Source organism: Papaver somniferum, chromosome 5, assembly GCF_003573695.1.
Source record: "Papaver somniferum cultivar HN1 chromosome 5, ASM357369v1, whole genome shotgun sequence".
Lineage (NCBI taxonomy): Eukaryota > Viridiplantae > Streptophyta > Magnoliopsida > Ranunculales > Papaveraceae > Papaver > Papaver somniferum.
In genome coordinates, this window is record NC_039362.1 from 151,688,071 (window position 1) to 151,706,544 (window position 18,474).

General features: G+C 34.3%; 1 protein-coding gene across 6 annotated transcripts; it reads left to right on the forward strand.

The window, feature by feature from the left end:
- Nucleotides 1–48: 48 nt before the first annotated feature.
- Nucleotides 49–7,411, forward strand: LOC113283206 (tubulin-folding cofactor A-like). 6 transcript variants are annotated; one of them, XM_026532384.1, is made up of 5 exons: nucleotides 49–241; nucleotides 2,462–2,563; nucleotides 4,919–5,153; nucleotides 5,818–5,977; nucleotides 7,010–7,411. In XM_026532384.1, exons 3-5 carry the CDS (start codon nucleotides 4,921–4,923, stop codon nucleotides 7,109–7,111), a joined length of 495 nt encoding a protein of 164 aa, XP_026388169.1. In that variant the 5' UTR covers nucleotides 49–241; nucleotides 2,462–2,563; nucleotides 4,919–4,920; the 3' UTR covers nucleotides 7,112–7,411. The 6 variants fall into 6 exon arrangements, with proteins under 6 accessions (XP_026388169.1, XP_026388172.1, XP_026388173.1 ...); XM_026532387.1 differs by lacking the exon at nucleotides 4,919–5,153 and adding an exon at nucleotides 6,596–6,682 and having other exon boundaries at nucleotides 75–241; XM_026532388.1 differs by lacking the exon at nucleotides 4,919–5,153 and adding an exon at nucleotides 6,596–6,682 and having other exon boundaries at nucleotides 75–241; nucleotides 2,462–2,546.
- Nucleotides 7,412–18,474: the final 11,063 nt, after the last annotated feature.

Below are 18,474 nucleotides of genomic sequence, written 5' to 3' on the forward strand. Positions count from 1 at the left end.
CAAATCTTATTTTGACAGTTTTTGTCCACAACCAAAACAAAACCTAAAATCGTTCTCAGTTTTTCTTTTTTTTTTCTCTCCGCTGCTTCCCTTTCTCTCTGAACTCATGGAGAGCTTTTTTCTCTGAAACTTCGTTTCGTGAAGATTTATAGTTTGGTTAATCTCATGTGAAGATTATTTTTGAAGATTTCATCTCCGGATGAGTTAAATCTCATCAAATTTTTCAAGATTTATAGTCTCGGTAAGGCATTTTTGTTTTTAGAATCCTGTATCTTGCATGTTGTATTGTTGTTACAAAATTTTGATTTGTGTAATTAATACCTGGGAGAAATCAGATATGGTGTTCTTCTACGTAAACCCTAGATGTTGAGTGTGATTTTTTTGAGAAACATCTAGCATGATGACTCTAAATTACTCTAAATTCAGAAAAGCTCTTCCTGTAAAACCCGCATTACAATCTGATGGTATTGGGGTAATCACCTTATACCCAAGCGGAATATCAGATTTACAGTGAACCTTGTAGGCGATAAAATGAAAACATATTGTAAAACAAATCCAGTAATATTTTCTCATGTATGGAGATTATAATCTCTGTCAACCTGAATCAAATTTTCGCCCCAAACTAGGTGTTGTTGTCAGATTTCTTCATTTGTTAGTGTGCTTTAAATGAGTTTTAGTACTGGAACAAAATCTGTTTTGAAGAAGAGAAAGTAGACTTGGGGAAATTCAAGAGAAGAATAATACAGTACACAAAAGACTGTGCAGTGAGAATAAAGAGCTTCATGTGGGACTCTAGCTATGATTACATGGTTTTTAAGAATTTTAATCTGAAACATCAACCAATAAAGTCTCAAAGGATTATAGAAGTGAGATTCTTCTTACCTGCAAGAAACCAAATACTCATATGTTGTGATGGAGCATCTAGAGGTAATCCAGGTGCAGCAGGATGTGGTTTTGTTTGCAGAGATGATAGGGGAGTTCTTATATATGCCGAAGCTACAGGCCTGGGGATTGCAACTAATTACATTGCAGAATTAATGGCTATTACAGGTGCAGCTGAATGGGCTATACAGAATAATAAGCTTGACATATGTATAAACTCTTTTTCTAAAGCAGCAGTGAATGCATGTTCATCTGGAAGACTGCCTTGGTTTATGCAGGTAAGATGGGAGAGAATAAAAGAGTTAATAAATAATATCCAGATTGTACATAGGTTGAGAGAAGTTAATTTCACAGCTGACTCCATGGCAAAGAGGGGTGCAGGCTTGGTGAGAGGGGGGAAACTCTGTTTCAATACAAAGCCTAATTTCATCAATGCTCTGGAATCACCTGAGCAAATTTACTATAGAATTTGTTGAATACTGTTTTGTTGATGTTGGGCTTTAGTAGTTGGGTTTGTTTATCTTTTTTTGAGTTTTTTCGTCTTTTTTATTGGGCCCTGTGGGTTTTTGTTTCTGCTTTTGTAAACCCTTTACTTGATTGTATTTTTCCATAATGAGCAATAAAATTGGAATCGATTGAGCAAAAAAAAAAAGAGTTCTAGTACTGATTTTAAGATTTGAGAAGTGTTAAAATTATGAAATAGGATTGGAATGAATGAGTCAATCTACTAACTGAAATGAAATCGGGTTATCTGGATTTTGTTAAATTGATGCCCAATTTATGATGCCAGAATACTGTTAAGGTTTTGCTTTGTATGCTAGAATCTTATGTGGGTATTAGATTTGCAATATCCTGATATGGTTGGTAGGTGTATGTGATTTGTTGGAGTGTTTTTGTATTTTGTTATTCATATGGTCGGATTGTTTTTGATATCCTGATATTGGTTGTAGAAAAACAATTTTGCATTAGACATTATTAGGGAGGGGTAAGTTTTAATATCTCAGTTTGGTTAGAAATTTGAATTGCTGAATGATTTCTGTAGAGTTGGAATCGCTCATGTGTAGGAATTCCTGGATAGATACTGCTAGTTGCTATCTGTGGCTATATACAGTGTGCTTGCAGGTGATTTTGTGATGTAAAATCCCTGGACCTGTATATAAATTCAGCATAATAGCAGTCAGTTTAAGTCTAAGAATTATGTATGAGTAACCCCTACATTTTTGACCATTGAAACTAGATTATCGATAACCAACCTTACTGTCTGATCCATTGTGTGTAGTAGGCTGTAGCTGTTAGGAGTATACTCTATATAGAGCGGTGGCCAAACTACCTAGTCCAGAACCTAGCATGCATTTTTTCTATTTGAAATGATCCGGTTTGTGGGTTTGGTGCTGGTGAATGGCAAAGTCCGGACCTTCACTGTTGATTATGTTAGACTTTATCTGACTTCGATTATATGTCCACACCAAGACATAAACCATCTGTTTAACTATTTCAGTCTCTTGCATTGTTGTTTATGTTTATAATCCTGTTTAATTTGAACCTGGAGTTTTGCTGAGATTTTGCACTGTTTATGCAGGAATTCATTTGAACCTGGAGTTTTGCCGACATTTTTCTTTTAATTGTTTCTATTAAACTGACGGGGAGGCACCTGAATACTCAAGGTTATATTTGTATTGTGGTATGCATTGAAATTCTTCTTGTGTTGTTGTGTTCTGTTGCATCAATGGTTATATTTGTATAATGCGTGATATTTTTATATTCTGCTAACGTTATTAGTATAATAGGAAATGATACGGGTATAAACTCCTGGTGTTTTAAACACCTGAAATGTGATATGTATCTGACTTTGAACTATACAGTAATCATGTTAATGGCAATTATAAGTGAAAACCAGAAACTTGCTTCAGCAAATAATCTTTCCCTTTTAGACTAAAATTTACAAGGATAATATACACAAACATTTTCATGTCTAATCTAACAACGAGTAGTGTTGCATTAATTTAAGGCAGTATCAAAATCATGGGTTCGGAGGAAAATGCAGAGCGAATGATTCACATTTAAGGGTTTCACCCAGTAATGGACTAGAGGTGGTATGGGACCTTTACTGGTACGGATGAGTGGGCTAGTAATGGTGGTGGGTTGTATTGGTTTTTTAGAACATTTTTACTGGTCTTTTCTTTTCATCTGTTGAACGGTCTTATATTGTTTTGTATTTGTTTGAATTTTTTTAATTTTTGAAAATGTTGATTTGGAATGTATTTGAATTGTATAAGGATAAAATGTGAAATATACAAATTTAAATATAGAGTTATTAGATAATAGTTAAACAAACATAAATTTAAAAGGCTCTGGGTAGTGGTATTTATATAGAGATTGAGATAAACCTCTATGTACAACCTCTACCTTTATAGAGGAGAAAACAAACATGCTGTTACTAACAACATGTTTGATATCTCCTCTATGTAGAAACCACTACCTTCCTCTATGTAGAGGTGGGTCCCATTTTTTTGGTTGTTTGTTTTTTCCACTACCTCTACCGATAGAGGCTAAACCTCTATCAAATAGAGGAAATGAAACAGCAGTATGAAGGTGCTATCTTGGGGCCAAATCTTTATTTAATTCGGAAATGTTTATTATGCGCTCACACTAATTTTAAAATTCTAATTTTTATCCTCAATTCCAAATTCATTTTATGTACTCGTCTCTCTCGCTTCTCTCTTCCTCTCTTGAACCCTCATTAAACTCAGAGAGATGGAATGATCTTCATCTAGGGAGAAGGCTGGATTTCGTATTTCATTGAGATCTAGGATTTATTTTCATTGGAGCAATTGAATCTCACTGGGAACTAGGTTTGGGTATATTCAAAGGAGAAGGTTAGGGTTCAAATCTCGAGTTAGGTTTAATATCTTCGTTCGAATTAATTGTCAGGTAACTTTCGATTAATGGTATCATTTTTTCGGTTTGTTACTTCATGAGCTTCGTTGCCCTAATTTTTCTATTTCGGTTTGTTACTTCATGAGCTTCAGTTGATTCTTGTATGTAGAGGTGTTGTTATTTGCTTGAAGCTGTGTTTTTAATTTCTTCTGATATAACATTTTACTGATTGAGATCTTCTAAATAATTGAGCTCTTCTAAACCCATTACTGATTTTAACCCAGAAATGAAAGGAGACTAGTTGTAATAAAAAAATTGGTTAACCGGTTTCTCATGATTGTTGTTGTACTTGTGTATGTGATTGTGAATCATAGCTACAGTTTTAGATGACCTCCTGTTTAGACTTTGAATTTGACATTGGTATGGGTTTGAGTGTTAATGATGCACCAGGGGACAAATGAGATTAGGAGATTAGTTGATGCTATTGCCAATTAATAAAATAGGAAATGATACGGGTACTAGTAGTAAAAGCTTTGGATGTTAACCAATTGGTGGGAGTGATGGAATACTTGGTACAACCGGTCTATCCGCTTCGCAGATCTTATTCTCATGCTTTATCTGTACAAAGCCTTCCTTGGTGATCCTCTGTGCATTTTTTGTTTGTCATTTTGCGTCATCTTTTCACAAATAATCCATGGGTCCGCAAGAGGGTGTATGCAAAAGGTGGACTAACAACTAACAATACCGACCCCTATTTTATATGGTCAATTTTGGTTTCAGCATTGGATGGATGGTTTCTTGTCATTTTCATTCATCTCGTTGTATTTAAAGGTACCATAAACAATTTTAGCAACTCAAGCTTAATCATGTCACTAGCTATGAATTTTAAAAATAAAATGAGCAACTGTGTTTATATTTATTTAATCAATGCTAAACATACTGTAGTGCCATGTAGTGTAACAATAAAATAGTTACATCTAGTCTAATTATAATCTCCATCTGAAACCGTTTTCATACTTGATGTTCTGTGCTTGTATCTGATTAGGCTTATTCTCTAGGATCATTCTCTAGGCTTATTTTGTTTTCTACTTAATTGCTTTATGAGTTCCCTTGCAAACAAATTATCCTGAATGACCCTATGTATTTCTATACAATGAAGATATGGATAAAGCTGAGGGTTCTAAAAGGAGAGGGGGTGCACATATATTCACAACTATTGATGGCCTTCCTAAGAGATTTATCGACTTGAGTATCAAAGAGGTTGAGAAGAAAGGGTATTCTGGAGCGTCCCTTAAACAGGTCTCTTGGAAACGAATTATAGAAGCTTTGAACACTGAATTCAAGGGAACTTTACCATATGATTTAGATCAGAAAGCTTTAAAAAACCATGTGAGGTAAACATTATATGATCCAATCAAGAAACTCTATTTTTGTAAGAGTAACAAATAGAGCTAGGTAAGTACCAGAAATGTGTGAAACCCTTAGATTGTTTGGAGAAGAGATGCTGATGCTGACCAATAGTTGCAGAGAAGATATACTAAAATAAATAAATGAAGAAACTTTAGAATCCAACTTTCTTTGTGTATGCATTTTTCCCACAAGGAATTTTCGAATATTTTGGAGAAGTTGTTTATGAACAAAGAAAGGAACTGCCGAAAAAAGGGCAAGCCAACTGAAGAAGATGACGAAAGAACCCTTTCTTTATATTGACACTCCCTATTTTAATGAGGGGCAGACACAAGTTGGGTTCCTTTATATATGACGATCTCATTCTCACTCTTACTCATTCGCTCTCCAAGAGGAAAGATATTGAAGAATTTTAGGTTTGGAATTTTCAAAATGTTACTGTTATTTTTGACTAGTTATTTTTTATGATTTATCAGTTACTTCAATTATGCTTTAATTCTTGAACTAATTTTTCTTAGTGTTTGGTTCAGTAGCGTTTCTACTTCTTCTGCTTAGAAACCCTAGACTGGAGTTCAAATATCTTTAGACATTTTAGTATATTTTCTTACTTAATGGAAATTAATTACTCATTTGATTTTGATCCTGATGCAGTGTTATAATGGCAACTCTTAGAAATTTGAAGATCAAGACAGGTACATGTAAGCGTGTTCTTAAAGAACTTTACTCGTATGAAAAAGAAGTGGAGAGAGAAGCTAGTAAAACTGCTGACATGAAGGAGAAAGGAGCTGATCCTTATGATCTTAAACAGCAGGTACATTTCACCCATAATCTTTAGGGTTTTTAGGTGTAGTTTATTACTAATTTTATACACACCCAATTGCATTGTTGTAGAATATGCTGTAGGTGCATAAGTAACTCATGTGTGCTAATAATCTTCTGGGTTAATTACAACATTTTAAGAAATTATCCCTATTGTCTTTTTTGATTGGTAATGGAGGAGTCGTTAGTAGATAATTGTTATAAATTGTTAGCCAAATTTTGTGTTAGGTCATGGGTTCAACTCCAAGATGACTTTAGCATCTCAACAGATAGGCTGTACCAAGATTTTACTTTAGTTTATTCATTCTCCATTTTGCACCTGAAATCACGAATGACCGGCTAACGAGACAGCTAAACGCATCTAGTTATCTTTCAATTGCTGGTATTAAATGGTGAATTAATGCAAATCGAATTTCAGTTTGTGGATCGTTCTGTAACAGGTCAACTGAATGTAGTTTCGGTGTTAAACGTGGTTTGCATAATATTGCTTGTATCTATTCCAGCTAAAGAGCTGTCTCATTAAAATTCAGTTTGTAATCGAGACTTGAAGTCTTACATTGTACTGTATTAGTTGTGATCTTACTAGATTTTACTCAAACTGTTGTATCAGGAGAACGTTTTGGCTGAATCCAGAATGATGATTCCAGATTGCCACAAGCGTTTGGAGACCTCACTAGCTGACATCAAAGAAACTCTGGTATTTTTTCAAAACAAAATATGCCAAAAAAAAAAAAGAAAAAAAAAAAAGGGTTTGGCTAGGGTTTTTTTAGAGATGGGTCTCTCGAACTATATTCAAATTCAATATTTGAAATTAAAACTAAATCTTCCATGTACTAGGCAGAAATTCAGATTTTTGGATTGTATCTAGTTTCAAAAACTCATTCTAACATCAATAACAAGTCGCCCTAAATGCAAAAAGGCTGCATGATCCACAGTTTATCGACATCCTAGTCAATAGACGGCTCATAGTCATAAGTTCTGTGATTGTGTTTATTGTCTCTTAAAATATATTCTACTTTTTCAGGCACAGTTGGAAAAATCAAATCAACAGGATGGCCCGGAATTGGATGAAGCCCGAAAAATCATTGATGAGGTTGAAATTTTGTTTAAGACATCAGAAGCTTAACTGTTAGCATCCCACCTCGAAATCACTGTCTTTTTAGACACCTTCCTTCGCTTCCGGTGTTACACTCTAATCTGTGAATTTTGGTTTCTATATTGGCATATCCAGTGTAACATTGTTGTTTGTGATTTTTGGATTCCGTATTGGCATAAACTGTGTAATGAACTGATTATCCAGCTTCGTCCTTTGGATGTTGGAGTTGAATCTTCTGTGTGTTTTATTCATTGCCTATGAATGAATTAAAATGGTGAAAACTAGAAACAGTTATTCTGATGTTAAGTTATCCTCTTTTTGTTTTATTAATCTAAGTCTATTAGATAAGTTCAAAGAGTGCCTTTTGTATTTTGCTGTCTCCGCAGTTGAATCTGACTCGGCCGCTGACTCGGCTCGAGTCAGATGCCAGATTGTTCGTTTTTTATATTGAGACGTATCTGATTCGCAGTCGACTCCGACCTAACCGATGTTTGGACATACTCGAATCAGGAAATAAAAATATCTTCGGTTCATGAAATCAAGCAACTGACTCAAAAACAAACATATTGAATTAGGTAATATCAGTCAAATTAAGAAGACTCAGATGAGTCTAGAATGTTTCCTTTGGAATATTGGGTTTAACTCTGAGCCAAAATTTGGAATATTGGGTTTAACTCTGAGCCGAAATTCGGAAATGTGAGGAAACATGTCACAAAAATTTGTAATCTCGTTTCAATAAAATAATTGATGATGTTCATGATGTCTATGGTTCTTTAGATGAGCTCAATCTATTTATGGAAGCTATCCAAAGATACTTATTTTTGGGACTCCAATGTTATAAGAGTGTGTTTGGTATGAATTTCGAAAACAATTTTCTGTGTGTAAAAAAAAAGAAAAAGCAAAAAAAAAACACGTGTTTTATGGGCATTTTCAAAAAACTATTTCTATTTATTTTCTGTTTCTTTAAAAAAATAAAAAATGAAGATGATAAACAATCGTTTGCTGTGTTTGTTTCTTTTTTGCTTTCTTCTTTTCAGAATAAAGCGAGAAATTGGATAAATGACCGCAAGTGAGTCATGACCAGCATCACAATCTCTTAGGCGAGTCTTTACATTTGATCTAATTTAGTCGATTTTCCTTGGTTTTCAATTCTTTTTTCTCCTACCAAACAATTTTTAGAAAATAAAAACAAGGAAAAAAGGTATGCTATTAAAACAATGGAAAACTATTTTTGAAAACTGTTTTTAAAAATTGTACAAAATATGCCTTAATATTCCCAATGATCCATTTTATTTTACAGGTGGGATATAAAAACATTGGAAAACCTTCCGCATTACATGAAGATATGTTTCATGGCACTCGATAACACTGTCAACGAAATGGGCTATGAGGTTCTCAAGAACAATAACTTAGACGTCGTGCCGTACTTACAGAAATCGGTATGCATATGTATATGCTGCTCACTATACTTCGGTCGCTAACCTCCATATTTTTGCAAAGAATTCCACTGGATGTCAATGCAGGATATATGATATTTCAGTGGGGAGATTTATGCAAAGCATTCTTGGTAGAGGCAACATGGTACTACAATGGTTACATACCCACGCTCGAAGAATATACAAATAACGCATGGATTTCGATAGCAGGGCCTGTGGTGAGCATCCATGCTTATTGTCAACTTGGAGATAAATTACAAAAGAAGCATTAGAATACATAAATAACAACCAACCTGATCTCATACGTTGGTCATCTATGGTTTTTCGCCTAGCAGATGATCTGGTAGCTTCAAAGGTATACATGAGTATCACATTTAAGTTACTTACATAAAAGTTTTGCACCTTTGTTGCGATAGTAATTCTAACTTTTGGATGTTTATGATGATCAAATATAGAATGAGCTATAAAGGGGAGATGTTGCAAAATCAAACAATGCTACATGCATGAAACGGGTGCCTCGGAGTCTATTGCCCGTGAACATGTGCGACATTGATTAGGGAACTTGGGCGTTTTCCCAAGTTCCCTAATCAATATTATCCAAAACTAGACATTTTTCTTTTGGTCATAGTTTTGATTTGGTAATGCTCGATTTCGGCTTGTCTCGCCTCGCCCTGTCCCGATTTGATTAGTAGTAAAAATATTCTACTAATACTAAATCTTTCTAAATTTGTGTCCGTGCTACGCATCATACATTTTTTTCTTTCAACTTGGTGTACGTGGGGCTTCGCCCCGCCCGTGGCGATGGAAATATTAGTTTTCTTTCCTTTTCTTTTCTGTATTAATTTGTAAAAGAAAGTCATAATATAATATGATAATTACGATAATTACTCGATTTCCTAATTGAATATGGACTTCCATAAAATTCCAAATACAATAAGTTAAATTTTATACGGAGAGAAATGGAAATTGTAATGGGAACAATTTTACTTCCAATTGTCGATGCCCAATTAATACAGCGTTCAGCGAAGAAATTTTTATGAGTTTAAAAGACAGACTACACAATAGAAACAGAAAAATGTAATTAAATTGTTTATTCGGTCCGCGAGTTATAACCCCAAAGGTGTCACTATCCATCCATAAAAAACCCATCAAAACAAAAGTAACACAAAAACCCCATCAAAATAAAAGTAACACAAAAATCCCAAAGAATTTTGATGAAACCAATTTTGAAATTTGGGGTTTTTCTATCACCTTTTTAAAAATTTGGGAGTTTTTGTATCAATTTTGTTTAAGATGGAGTTTTAATTGATCCCAACATTTGAATGTGGTTTTTGTACCACAAGTTTGGTCACTTTGGGTTTTTATGACTAGTTCTGTTGTTTATTACACAGTGTCGTAGTGAAGAGCAATAGATATCTTCAATAACAATCACCGATCAGCTTTGTGTCGTAGCGAAGAGTTTTCATAGTGAGATTTACTTTTCATCACTGAACCCATCCATTATCCATACTTAATAAACTTTAAGTCCATTAGCCATTAACACCAGTTCTTTTTTTTTGAAGCATTTAACGCCAGTTCACCAAACCCACAAGAACGGAAGACTTGACACGAGCTTCTGAAAAAATTAAATGGAAGAAGAAGATGGAAATGGACGAGAGGCTATATGATTTGAAGATAATCAGAACCCCACCTGCTTTGAACCGTGGTCAACACTAGTCAATCGATGGTCAGGGTACTTGGTAAACTAGAAATGGACCATTAACAGCTTACTAACAATCTTCGGTTAGTCTTCGATCTTGATGCATCAACGACATGTTTTAGGACCCAGACCCTAATTAAATAATAAATCCGATTATGTCCATTATTGTTAAGTCCATATCACTTTAAGAGATGGAAGCTGAATGGATGATAAACTTATATTTATATCAAGTATTACAGTATTCATTGAACCACAATGAAAAATGAAAGAAATGTAATCCAGACTTCTAGTGGACAATGCTTGTAGTACAGAATGGAATACTATCTTGCCTCGGTGGCTCAAGGATTTTATATAGTCAGACATATCTATTTCTTAATTAAATAAATTCGTGCTTTCATACTTAAGAAAAATAAATAAATTAAAGAGCAAAAATAGTACAAAATAAATAATTATGTGGATATTTTATGAACGATTTTCTCGAAGTAAAATTCAAACTTCCTTGTTCACTGACTTTTCATAATGGCTAATCTATTCTTATTTAGAAAGTGCTATTGTTAATTAATTAGTTAGTAAGTACTGATTAGAATCCTATGATTTGGGCTTTAAACAACTGGTTTTTTTTGGAGCTATACAGGGTCATGAAATAGTGATCCATAGAACCCCTTATCCTGATATTCTTTTGTAACACCTAATCAACCCTTAATTTGATTAGTGCTAATTAAAATGATTAAGCTAACTAATCAGTATTAGTGAATGGATTAGACTAATCAAATGATTATTACTTGGTTTTCGTGGATGTTTTGAAGAGGAAAACGGGTGATTTTGGTGAAACTTTTTTGAAAACTTTGAAGGAAAATGATGAAACTTTTTGTCACAATGCTCGGAAAAATCTTATAATCAACTCCCAACAACAATTTTATCGATTCAAATCCATTAAAAATCTGAGCAAAAACTGAGATTTTATCAGTTACGGCTGGGATAATGTATCGAACCAGCCGTAAAAAAGAGAAAACGGTTGGAAACTGAGGAACTCCCAGCCGTGAATATGAATAACAGACGGGAAGTGAAGAACTTCTGGCCGTTATTTTGCCCAGAATCAGCTGAGCCTGTATCACGCATGGGTTAACATGTTTAGAAGGTAATTTTTTCCGTCCGTAAATGAATATGTAAGTTGAGAAACTTTGAGTTTCAACATGAATTCATACTACGATTGAAAAGTAGTAATACTTTCGTTCATTAGACCACAATAAAACACATTACATACTTAATAGATCCCCATTACAAAGTTGGTTTTAATAACATCCCTTTCGATGTATCAAGAAGTCTTTGATGTTGGTGAATTGAGCTTCGAAGTTGAAATTATAACCTTTCAATTTTCTCCATTCCTTCTTATCTTGAAATATGAATTCTTCATCAGTCTCACCCTAAGTCGAAGTTGCTTGCACATACGAAGTAAATCCACATATTCTTCCATTTTTTTGCGTATGTCTGAAAATCGAAGATACAATTCAACTCCGTCGCGGTTATTAGTGTTACATGTTTCACTACAAAAAATTTCAAAAATCTTAATCCAATATGATTGACTGGGTAAACCACCTTTCCTTCATTCTTCTCCCCTCTTTGGATAGCATAATACAAAATTTTGGCAAAGAGATAAGTCTTCATCCAAAGTAAAGTTGGTTTATCCTTTGAGTACATTGCGTTGAGTTTGTAGGTGTTTTGGTGGAGATTATTGATGTATAAGGTGTGATTTTGATTTGGAATGGGTGGTTATATGGAGGTGTGTTAGAGCATAGCTCGGTTGAACTCACCAAACATTGGTATGTCATATTCTATTATCAAAACTCATACAGAGTCGTTTGATTAAATACTTGAGTCGACTTCGGTTATGTTAGACTATAAAGTCTAGGAATGTTGAGACATTCGAGTATTACTCCGAATACCTGAAGAATGAGAAGAAGTAACGACTACAACGACGACATCATCCTTCCACTTGAGGTTAGTAATATTGACTTGAACTTGTTTCCATTCCTAACGTATCTTTCAAGTCGTGTTATACTGAAAAACATAACATGTGAATCTTGTATATAAATAATACTCTAGTGGATATACATGATCATAATAGTATGGTCATAGTATTAAGGAATTATATTACGAAGTATACCATTTGTCTTTTGAACTTCGTAGATATAACTTCGACATAATCTTGTATATAGTTTTATGATTATGTGTATGGGTTTATGGTGAAGATTTAATTCTAGGAAAAAATGTTTTAAATTTGTTTAAAGGAAGTAGGTTCGTGAACTTGTTTCATGAATTGAAAGGGAAATCGATAGGTATATTCGTCCGGCTATTCATTGCATATTCTTTGGATGACCAATTTGTGTGAGTTGGTAGAACTGATCTTAACTCAGGTTATGTAACTTGGTATAACCGACCACAATACCTAGACTTATGATTTGGTATGACCAGTTCTGGTGATTGGTGTAATTGATCCTAAGTAATCACCATGAGATGGTATGATCGATCCTTGTAATTGGTGTGACCGATCATAATAGGTTGTATGACCGATCACAAGTAGGTACCATGTTTAGGTAGAAGCGATCCATGTGATTACTATAACCGATTCGAACACATGTATGTGACTTGGTAGGACCGATCACAACTAACCATTATGACTTGGTATGACCGATCACATAGTAGTCTTGGAATTTTGCTAGAACCAATTCTAAACTTGTTTGGAAGTGTGGCAGAACCGATTCCAAGATGCAAAACCGTTTCTCCATGAATTACATATTTTCTTCATGAACTTGTGTAGTTTTGGAATTAGGGTTTGATGTATAAAGATGTCAACATACTTTGAACATGAGCATTAACTCTTATAATTTATTGTCCAAAGATATTTCTTGGTACTCAAGGTGATCATGTACCCAAATAAATTAATAATCTTTTAATTAAGGTTTTTGGTTTTATATGCTTTAATTACCAGCAATTAGTGCATAGGCTAGAGAATAACAATTAGTAATGTGAAATTACTAATTGGAGATTTTCTATGAGAGGTTTCAAAAAAATTTGGACTACATTTATTGGAATTAGGAAAACCGAATTTGGACACTCATTGCATTTCTTAAGAATATTTTCGGTTTTGGAAAGTCCTTGGTGTCCAAACAACCTTGATCTATAAATATATAAGTTTGCATTTCTATCAAATTATCCTAAGAGCCAAGCAAACTTCATTTATTGTTGTTTCTATTGGAGCCGTATATTCGGAGAGGAAAGTATCCTAATTAGGTAAAATCTCTTATGACCGCTCGTTTAGAGACTTCTGTGGGATCAAGAAGCTATACGAGTACTGTTGGTGGGAAACTAAATAACTACAGTGTTATTAGTTTTCGATTATTGATTTGATTGACTAACGGTGATTGAAACTTTGATTGCACCTAGCTTATTTATTCTTGAGAATCTTTTCTTCGTATATAAGATTCACTCAGACTATATCAAAGTACCGACGGGATCTTTAGAACAGTTGTTAGATCTAAAGACATCTTGTGCTAATCCATTGTTAACAGACTCCGTTATGTGTGTGATTGATCACAAGAGGATTCAAGTGTTGTTGTGCAGGTATTTGAAGGCAATAGAAGATTCGAAGACGAAGAAGAATTCTTATTAGTTTTCGTTTCTTGTGGATTTAGTGCACAAACCTTGATTGGCTGGGATCCAACTAGAATCAGTATATCTTTGATAGATCTGATTGATTATTTGCTTGAGATCGACATCTCTCTATAGTTTCTCTTTGAGATCTATATTTATTGATTGCTAATCTAAACTTGATTATTTCAGTAGTCATTGGATATATTGATCTAACTATACAAAGGAGTTTATTAGATTAAACATAAGATCCTTTGTCAACAACTCATATTATCTTCTAGCAATATTGATTAGAATGGTTAATTACCAAACAAAATATTCATTTGCTATTTGGAATACGATCCAAAGGACTTTCTATTCACGTGCGTGACTCTATAAGTCGAACAAGGATACTGAGGGAACTAAGTAGCTAGGGTTAGTCTGCTTGGTCTCAACTATAAGATGTTGGTATTTTATTTTATATACCGGCTTAACTCCCAGAGTATTCAAAACTGGACTAGGTCTCGAGGGTTTTCTGCATTTGCAGTTTCCTCGTTAACAAAATCTTGCCGTGTCTTTTACTTTGTTTTCCGCATTATACCTGTTATATAATTAAGTAAAATATACAAGTACGTTAACTTTTTACTACTTGATATCGATCCTATAGAGTTTCGGTTATTTCTGAACCTATTATCAAGTACACACTTTGTTGTTATATCGTCTCGATCTCGTATCCATATACGATCATACGAAGTGTGAACCGAATTGTCGTATTATCTTGACTCGGTCCATAGACGATTATCCGGTAGATGACTTATAGATTGATAAATAAATTTTTTTGGTGTATTTGGGTACCCTCGTCTTTTCAATTGGTATCATAGAAGGCAAACACGAAAATATCTAACAATCCGTGTTTGGTGTGATCCAGCCTATAAGATTTGAATAAAATGGCTGATTCAGTTAGCGCAATTACAAGATTTGATTTTTTAATACATGCAGTGAGTCAAGATCTTTTACATCATGTCTTATCATGTGAAACTTCCAAGGAAGCGTGGGATACTCTTGAGACTGTATTCGAAAGAAATGATTCAGAAAGAGAAGCTCGTCTTCAATCTCTTTCTTACGAATGAGAATTCCTTAGAATGGATGATAACGATACCTTCGAGGATTTTAATGCTAAAATTTCTGAGATTGTTAATGCTGCTTTTTCACTTGGAAAGACTATACCTGAAAAGGAAATAGTATGCAAGATTCCCAGATCGTTACCATCCGGATACTAGTCTAAGAAACATGCCATAACGGAAGAAATAATCTTTCTATACTTTCTCGAAGCTCTCTTGTAGAAAAGTTACAGATCTTTGATAAAGAAATTTTGCTGAAGAATAGGAATGTTGGATTCAGTTCCTCAAATAATACAAATAAATCTTCGAAAGAAGTAAATATAAAATGGGGTGAGGAATGTTGTCAAGAGGATAAAACACTTGTTGGAAAAGAGCTTGAATCAACAATTGTACTCCTAACACAACGGGTTAAGGATGTTTTATTGAAAAATAAACAGACTCCTAACACATCATCATTATGTCGTGAGAAGGATGGTAGAAAATTCCAATGTTTAAAGTGTCATGGTTTTAGACATATGGCCAGAAATTGTTCCAGCAAAAAGGCTCAGAAGTGCAACAAATCTTATTTCACTACCCTGGATGATATTCCTGAGGATAAACCCTATGAAGGAATATCAAGTTGCAATGCACTTGTTTCCAAAACTAACAGTGATCTATCTAGTGAGTTTAGTCAACTCCTAAAGGACTGTTTAGACAAACTTGAGTTGGAAACTAAGGAAAATCTAAAGTTAAACATGGAACTTGATAACCTTACAAAATTCTTGTCAGATAAAACTCAAGAGGCAAAACTGAGCAAGAAAAACTGGTTGACAAAATCGTTCTTAATCAACCATAGTTATCAGAAGTAAACAAAAGATAAGGTAATTCATTTTCAAAATCTTCTGATAATATGTTGAGTTCTTTGTGTGGAAGAGATAGATTCTATTGGAATATCCAACAAAATAATAAATTCATCAAGGCATTTCGTAAGGGCATAAAGATTTTGAAGGCTGATGTTATAGACTTTTTAGCCTTGTTATTTAAGGAAAAAAAATAAAAAAAAATGATAAACTTCTAAGTCTAGAAACTTGTGCCTTACACTAATGGAAACATCGTGGTTGTAGGAGTTGAGGGACCCTTTAATAAAGTTTATTCATAAAAATACAGAGGTCAGGTGTTAGGAATAACATGATAGTTGTTATCATATCTTGGAGTCGTCACCATATCACCTTCTATTTTTATTTTTCTATTTTTCTCTTGTTTCTCTAAGTGATTTGGTGGGGCACCATATCGAATTGTTATCACTGCTAGGATGAAATAGAGTGATTGAGTTACTAAAAAAAAAAGACCATACCAATTAGACCAACCAGAGTATATACAACAAGAAGAATAAAAAAAAGAAGTTTGACACTTGGATAGCAATATGTGTGTGTTCTCCCTGTCTCTGTCGCCTAAACAAGCGTGGAATGCAGGATCCATGGGAATTACCATATAATCTGCTGACAAGAAGCATGCATTTGGATCCAAAAGATCTAATCATGTTGTCAATTCGAAAAAAAAATGAAAAAGAAAAATAAATAATTTATTATTTTTCAATAAAATCGATCGTTGGTTCCCTTGTATATGCTAGCTGAGTTGATCTATAATTAAGATTATCGACCGCTGGTTCCCTTGTATATGCCAGTTGTGTTGATGCTAGAATTCAGACCAGTATCGCAATCCAATAGGTGTTAGAGCATTGCTCGGCCGAACTCGCATGCGTTTCTATCTCAAGCATGGTTGTCAATGTTAGTGATCAAAACTATAAGTCTTGATTTCTAGTCTATTATAGCTAAGTCTCGGACTAGGATATAAAGTGTAATTGAGCTTAAGGAATTCATGGAGATTCATCATACAAGTATAAGAACTACTCAAGGAACCGGTGGAACTTCTCAACAAAAAAGTATGTGAAGACTTGAACTTATCTGTCACTCAAAAGTCTATCTACTCTATCTCCTACTCTTTGAGACAAGAAGTCGTATGCTATATATATAGACTTGGATTATACACATTTGGTATTTCGAGCCGAGTATACCTCGCCTATCTATATCTCGATATATGTGTTGGTAAGCTTTTCGCTTCGATCAAGTTTATCTTTACCATGCGACGAAAGTCATGATATGTTTCAATCCTCTTGAAAAATACTTTGACGAGAAATGGTGTAGCAACTATATAACGTCCTCTAAGAATGTTTCAATGATTAGAATGAGAGTTTAGATTACATAACCAATGGTGGAAATAAGCATTGTTGTGGAAACACATTTATGTATAAGTCCTATTCCTTAAACCAAAGTTTGCGAACTTTGTTGATCAAGAGAACCGGAAGAATGGCGTGAGCCAAGTCCGCGGACTGCCGAAGTTCTCAAACCCGAGAATTTCTGTTGGAGTTGACAAACTAGTTGCGTGAAGATAAGTCCGCGAACCGGCGAAGTTCTCATACCCGAGAATTTATGCTGGAGTTTGTAAACTCTGCCCGGTAACTTAAGTCTGCGAACTTGAGAAGGTTATATATCTGAAGATGATTTCTGAACTTAAACTTAAAAATACTAAGGAATGCAGTTTGCAAACCGTGGCTATAAAAGTTCATGAACTGATTCAAGTGAATCAAATCATCTTTGCTTCAATTGTGTCTTGTGTAGTACATGAGATTTCCTTGCAATTGAACAACTCTCAAACTAGTCCATTTGAAGTCATTTGAACTAGTTATGGTGAAGAAGAACATGGTTGATATGAAATGCTCATATGGATAACCATTTGGTTAACTGTTGTTGAAACAACAAGTGCATATGTTTGGGTACGGTTAACAAACCTAGAAGCATGGATTGTCAAGTGTGTGTAACATTAATCTAACGGTTGAGAAATATTAACTTGAATCTAAATCAGGTTTTCATTTAACGGTGAATATTGAATGCTTTGTTACTAAGATAACATTGATTGCAAATCTTGATTTGATAGGCTATATAAAGGAGACATCTAGTATTGTGCAAAACTAATCCCCACACTTCAGGTGTGATACTAGTTTGCGTGCTAGAGTCGATTCTCCTTTAACCTTTGGTTTTCTTCTTCTAAAACCAGGTTAACGACTTAAAGACTTCATTGGGATTGTGAAGCCAGACCGATACTACTTTTATCGTAGTTGTGAGATCTGATCTTGCATCTTCTGTTGTACGAGTACAATCAGATTGATTGGCTTGAGATTGATATCTCCGATAGGCAAGATATAAAAAGTAATCACAAACATCTTCGTCTCATTGTTTGTGATTCCACAACATCTTGTTTCGCTACCATACAATTAAGATTGTTGTGAGGTGATTGATAACTCTAGGCTGTTCTTTGGGAATATAAGACCGGATTATCAATTGGTTCCTGTTCACCTTGATTATTATCAAAATACGGAACAAAACCTTTAGGGTTTATCTGTGGGAGACAGATTGATCCTTTGATAGACTTGTCTGTGAGAGACAAATTTGTTTATTGTAAAAGCCTGCGATT

Bases quoted from the DNA above. Each gene is read 5' to 3' on its own strand.
- LOC113283206 (XM_026532383.1), top strand. From the start codon at position 4,921: ATGGATAAAGCTGAGGGTTCTAAAAGGAGAGGGGGTGCACATATATTC. The intron at 5,154-5,817 runs GTAAACATTATA...ATCCTGATGCAG, and splicing joins GCTTTAAAAAACCATGTGAG to TGTTATAATGGCAACTCTTA. The intron at 6,683-7,009 runs GTATTTTTTCAA...CTACTTTTTCAG, and splicing joins CTGACATCAAAGAAACTCTG to GCACAGTTGGAAAAATCAAA.